A 6,022-nucleotide genomic window follows, 5' to 3' on the forward strand; every position below is an offset into this window, starting at 1 on the left:
ACCGAGTTTTTCTGCTTCTGTAGTGGGTGCCTCTACGAACTGAATGAACTACGTGTCCCAGGATGCATCGCGCAGAGACGACACAGTCCCGCAGCTGATCCCCGTAGCTCTTGGGAAATGGAGTCCAAGCTGTCTCAAAGCGTAAAGTCCCGAGTAACCTTGAGACTCCATTCCCCAGCAGGCTCAGTGTGTAACGTGCACTATGGAGCCGCTAGTCGCAGAGCTGAAGCAGAAGATTGAGGACACGTTGTGCCCTTTTGGCTTCGAAGTTTACCCCTTCCAGGTTGGTTTATCCCTGCTGCGGTGCTAGGGCTAAGCGTATGGATGGCTTCGGTGCCACTGACGTGAGGCCCGTGAATTTTCTGATCTTTCTCGAGCTCCTCTGGCCGCGAGTCCGTTTAATTGTCGAGACAGGGCGCTTGGGCTAAATGGGTAGAGCAGCGTTGCAGGTTTGTTCTTTTGTTGTTTTTGTTCAGTCGCTCAGTCGTGTCCGACTCTTTGTCACCCCATGGACTGCAGCACCGCCAGGTTTCCCTGTACATCAGCAACTCCCGGAGCTTGCTCAAACTCATGTCCGTTGAGTCGGTGATGCCATCCAACCATCTCGTCCTCTGTCGTCCCCTTCTCCTCCTGCCTTCAGTCTTTCCCAACATAAAAGTCTTTCCAATGAGTTATCTCTTTTACCCTCCTACAATGCTGTATTGATGAGTGGGAGACACCATGTGATCCAGTAACCTTGTGGTTTTGTCACCCAGGTAATTTAGAGGAAGAAGGGGATCTGTGGAGCCAGAGTCACTTTGGAAGCTTCCTGAAGGAGTTTAGGAGAGGGCAAGGTCTGGGAATGTTTGTATGGCTCATGAGCAAAGGGCATTCTGGATGTTGAACAAGCAAACAGTTGGCTTGGTTGTTCAGTCTATCTGCAAAAGGTTACATTCATGATGTTGCCAATCATCAATGCTGGGCTGGGTTTAGAAACTGTACACTTGCCTGACACAGAAGTCTGGCATCAGGACCTACCCTTAGTCACATAGGTCCATCTTCCCCCACATCCAGTGCCCTCTGCACTGACCCCTGTGCTTAGTGCAGGGCTAAATCAACTCAACCTGAGCCTTTTGCCTGATGCTTAAGAGGCCACCCTTTCCACTTTCCACTGAGTGGCATACAGCAATGCTGGGAGAGGATTATAGAGGAAGAGGTAGTTGGGTCTAGCCTCAGAGAGGCTTCCCTGGAAAAAATGGAGTTGAGCTATATATGAAAAGATAGATTGGAAGGAAGGAGGGTCATGTACATCTCAAATATCAGAAATTGCTTGAGTAAAGGTATGGAGATAATGGTGGATGGCAGGTGTGGGAGAGATTGGAGATGCCTGTCTGATATAATCAAGAAGACTTTGGTAGAAGGAGCTGTGGTATTGAACAGTGCCTCTTACAGCCCTGCCAGTCATCCTGTGTTCCTACTTCTCTCCCCTTCCCAGCGCCACATACAGTCATCCACAGCGATCTTTAGGAATCTGTCTCCTAAATTCAACCTATCTATGCTCTGGTTCAGCCCACTATTAGTCATTTGGATTTCTGCAATAACTTCCTTGCTGTCACTTTGCCTCTATTCCTTCCTCCACACTGCAGCCAGGTTGATCTAAAACTGACCATGTCAGTTTGCTTCTTAAATCTTCAATGGCTAACCCCTCACTGTCAGCAAATTAGACCCATATTCCTTCAATTGGTATTCAAGGCCAGTCACAGTCTCATTCTTACTGATCTCTCCAGCCTTCTCTCCCTCTGCTCTCCTCCTCAGATGCTTCATTTCTATCAAACTAGACAATTTGCTATTCTCCAAGTATGCTTTGCATTTTTTGCCTCTTTGTTTATGCTGGGACCTGTTTAAAACACACACCAGATTCTCCCTCTCCACATCAGCCTGTAAGTTACCTTCCCAGCATCAAGACTCAGCTTCCAAGAAGCCTTTTCTAATTTCAGAGGACCTTCATTGGCCCTGTTATTGCACTAACCACAGTACAATCAATTTCTTCTTTTTCTTAGTTGTTTATGAATTCTTTGCCTCTCTATTATAACTGTCAGGTGAGTTCCCCACAAACACACATCATCAGGAGAATTTCATTGTTTGAATAAGGAGGCTGGACAATTTGCATGAAACCTTGAATGCCAGGCCAAGGTATGGGCCTGGCTAAGGCCTAAGTTAGCCCTCTTGTGTGGCCTGAATTTTCTCTCTGTTCCAGGTGGCATGGTACAATGCACTCCTGCCTCCAGCCTTCCACCTACCCCTGCCAGGACCTACACTGGCCTTCCTGGTACTCAGCACACCTGCCATGTTTGACCGGGCCCTCAAGCCCTTCCTGCAGAGCCACCACCTCCAACCACTGACTGACCCTGTGGACCAGTGTGTGGCCTACCACCTGGGCCGAGTTAGAGAGGTGAGCAAGGCTGGCTATAGCCTCACCTAGCTTCCAAATCTGCATCTGCTTCCAGTTCCTGTAAGCTCAGTATAGAATCTAGACCTACAAGGAGCCACTTCCCCGGCAGAAGGCTATCCTAAAGCCAGCCTTGACATCGTGATCTCTCCCCAGTCTGCCTTCTCATCTCAGGTTTAGCCACCCCCTCTAGCCAACAAGGTCTGAAACAGATCAATCTCACCCTTCCCTGATGGGCAACTTGATGAGCAGACTTCCCTTGACCTCCAAGTGAAATAGGAATAAGCCCCAAAATTCTCCACGCATCTCTCACCTGTCTTTGCCCTAGACCTGGGAGCCTTATGGGGTCTTTTGAGGACAGAACAGGACCCCTGCACTACATACTTTACACGTATACATAAATACGTATACATACACTGGGTCTCCCCAAAGCTGGACCGTCTTCCTCTGCACTCAGCCTCTGGAGGGCAGAGCCGTAACAGAGGTTTCTGAACAATCCTAAACAGAATTATCATTTTCTTCACACTGGAGCCTCCAATCCCACTCCAAGTTTAAGGTCATGTTTTCCCTTTAAACATGACTTCTAAAGACAGGGCCATGTTAACACAACTGAAGGCTCTGTTGAACATGATCATGATTCCTGTTGCGCTTAAAGTCTTCATCTTATCTTCTATCCCAGAGCCTCCCAGAGCTGCAGATAGAAGTCATCGCTGACTACGAGGTACACCCCAACCGGCGCCCCAAGATCCTGGCCCAGACAGCAGCCCATGTAGCAGGGGCTGCTTACTACTACCAGCGACAGGACGTGGAGTCTGACCCTTGGGGGACCCAGGTCAGAGGGCAAGTATGAGCAAATAGGGGCTGAGAACGAAAATGAAATAAAATTCCATCAAGATTTCAAGTCCCAGGAATTCCCTGGTGGTCTAGTGGTTAGGATTCCAGGTTTTCACTGCCATGGTCCCGGTTCAGTCCATGGTTAGAGAACTGAAATCCTGTTAACCACATGGCACAGCAAAAAAAAAATTTCAAGTCCCATTCTTCCACCTTCCCTGGGTAAAGGAGTTGCTGGGCACAATCCAGGACAAGAGTGCACCATGGTCAATGATCCAGTTCCATGATTTCGTCTACTTGCAGACACATCAAGTCAGAAAAAGTGAAGTGTTAGTCGCTTCAGTTCAGTTCAGTTGCTTAGTCGTGTCTGACTCTCTGCGACCCCATGAATCGCAGCACGCCAGGCCTCCCTGTCCATCACCAACTCCTGGAGTTCACTCAGACTTAGTTGTGTCCAACTCTGCTTTGCGATCCCATGCACAGTAGCCCACCAGGCTCCTGTACACAGAATTCTCTGGGCAAGAATACTGGAGTGGGTTACTGTTCCTTTCCCCAGGGGATCTTCCCAATCATACCCAGGGATTAAACCCATGTCTCCTTCACTGGCAGGCAGTTTACCATCTGAGCCACCAGGGATCTGGTTAGAGAACTAGTCTGTTCTTCTTTGTGACAGAATGGAGCAGGTAGAGCTGTGATTAAATCCACTGTGCGACTGGGAAGCTGAGGCTCAGCTTAAGGAAACTCTCCTTGGGGTCAGTGACTTCATGAAGAGTTGACGGAGTAGGGGAGCCCAGCCAAGACTGACAGAAGTTCACATGTGTGTGTATGCAGCACAGCTTTTGGGATCTTAGTTCCTTGACCAAAGATAGAACCTGGGACCTTGGCAGTGACAGCGTGGAGTCCTAACCATTGGACCACCAGGGAATTCCCTGACAGGCTCACAGGTAGAATCACTGTTGAATAAGAAGTGAACTAGCTTGCATTGATGGTAGTTATTGGTGCCCATATGACCACCATGACCTTGCTTTCTTTTTACCCTCTCCCCAGCACATAGCAGGTGTGTGCATACATCCCAGGTTTGGGGGCTGGTTTGCCATCCGAGGGGTGGTGCTACTGCGAGGAACAGAGGTGCCGAATCTGCCACCCACAAAGCCCGTTGACTGTGTACCCACAAGAGCTGACCGCATCAGCCTGCTTGAACGCTTCAATTTCCATTGGCGTGACTGGACTTACCGGGATGCTGTGACACCTCAGGAGCGCTACTCAGAAGAGCAGAAGGCATACTTTTCCACTCCTCCTGCCCAACGCTTGGCCTTACTGGGCTTGCTTCAGCCCTCAGAGGAGCCTAGCTCTCCATCCCAAGAGCTTCACATCACTACACTCTTATCCAAGAAGCCTCAGAATCCCAGGAGAGGCTGGCTCAGTCCCACAGTTTCCCCACCTATATCCCCTGGACCCTGATACCTTCCCTGCCTGTGGGATCCTCATTTAGGGCAGTGGCACCTACCTGTTAAAAGACTTTTACACTACTATTAATATTTCGCCAGGGAAGAAACTTATTTTGGGTATAAAATGATTATTTTTGATAAATTATTCTAGTAGAGATCTTAAAATAACAAGGCTCAGGAAAGTTTGGTTAAGACCAAAGTAGATCCAGACCTCCCACCTGCCTTGAAACATGGAATCGCTACCTGTTACCATTTCTCTGCAGTGCTTCGAAATGCTACCTGTTACAGGGCGTAAGGAGGAACTATCCCCTAAATAATAGTACCTGCTTCAGAGGGTTATCATGGTGACTGAATAAATGTGAAATTGCTTAGCATACAGTAAGCTGTTGTTGACGGCCCTGGGAATCCTGTACTACTGCCCAGAGGTAGGCTGGGCTAGTCGGGGTGGGGGGGGGGGTGGTGGTGGTGTCCGGAAGAGCACATACTAAAGGATCTTCTGTTGCAAATGTGCCCTAGCCTTGGGCCCAGGAGGAATCCACCTTCACCCCACTGACAACCCTCCCTCACGACACAGATACGAATGAGAACAAGTTCAAATGAGTCGCGTCCAAAGTCTTTGCAACCCCATGGACTGCAGCACGCCAGGCTTCCCTGTCCATCACCAACTCCCAGACCTTACTCATGTCCGAGTTCGTGATGTCCTCCAACCATCTCATCCTGTCATCCCCTTCTGCCTTCAGTCTTTCCCAGCATCAGGAAAGATAGGGCTTCCCTGATAGCTCATTTGGGAAAGAATCCACCTGCAATGCAGGAGACCCTGGTTTGATTCCTGGGTTGGGAAGATTCACTGGAGAAGGGGAAAATGCTACCCACTCACAGTTTTCTGGTCTGGAGAACTCCATGGACTGTATATAGTCCATGCAGTTGCAAAGAGTCGGACAAGACTGAGCGACTTTCATGAGGACAAGAACTATCCTTAAATCAAGGCTGGAAACCCAGGGAAGCCAAGAGGTGCTCACCACTGTTCTCTTGACACAGAAAGCCAGCCCTGGGTTTGTCTCCCTCTTTCAGTTCCAAAGGTACCTAAAGCCCGTAACTGTAATCTTTCATAGATCCAGTCCCAGGCATTCATCCAGGTTTTCATGTAGCCCTCCTAGTACTGTAAGTGTCAGGCACCTCATTGCAACCCAGCCTACAGCATAAACTGCAGCACCTTGGCTGATACTGTAGCAGGTCTTGCTCTTTTCTCTGTTGTCTATGTACATTTTCCCTCAATATCATTTCACGATTCTGAGGCAGCTCTCGCACCTCATTT

The 6,022-nt window shown here is 49.0% G+C and overlaps 1 protein-coding gene across 4 annotated transcripts; it reads left to right on the forward strand.

The window, feature by feature from the left end:
- Positions 1–185: 185 nt before the first annotated feature.
- On the forward strand, positions 186–5,081 carry MMACHC (metabolism of cobalamin associated C). 4 transcript variants are annotated; one of them, XM_086385709.1, is made up of 5 exons: positions 186–283; positions 2,237–2,431; positions 3,108–3,260; positions 4,091–4,203; positions 4,307–5,081. In XM_086385709.1, exons 1-4 carry the CDS (start codon positions 203–205, stop codon positions 4,163–4,165), a joined length of 504 nt encoding a protein of 167 aa, XP_086241835.1. In that variant the 5' UTR covers positions 186–202; the 3' UTR covers positions 4,166–4,203; positions 4,307–5,081. The 4 variants fall into 4 exon arrangements, with proteins under 4 accessions (XP_086241835.1, XP_086241845.1, XP_086241818.1 ...); XM_086385719.1 differs by lacking the exon at positions 4,091–4,203 and having other exon boundaries at positions 3,108–3,268; XM_086385692.1 differs by lacking the exon at positions 4,091–4,203.
- The last annotated feature ends 941 nt before the right edge of the window (positions 5,082–6,022 follow it).

The sequence above is a fragment of the Bos grunniens genome, chromosome 3, assembly GCF_055505025.1.
Source record: "Bos grunniens cultivar Pamir isolate PY7600 chromosome 3, Bosgru_T2T1.0, whole genome shotgun sequence".
Taxonomy (NCBI): Eukaryota; Metazoa; Chordata; class Mammalia; order Artiodactyla; family Bovidae; genus Bos; species Bos grunniens.

Bases quoted from the DNA above. Each gene is read 5' to 3' on its own strand.
- MMACHC (XM_086385692.1), top strand. From the start codon at position 203: ATGGAGCCGCTAGTCGCAGAGCTGAAGCAGAAGATTGAGGACACGTTG. The intron at 284-2,236 runs GTTGGTTTATCC...TCTCTGTTCCAG, and splicing joins TCGAAGTTTACCCCTTCCAG to GTGGCATGGTACAATGCACT. The intron at 2,432-3,107 runs GTGAGCAAGGCT...CTTCTATCCCAG, and splicing joins ACCTGGGCCGAGTTAGAGAG to AGCCTCCCAGAGCTGCAGAT.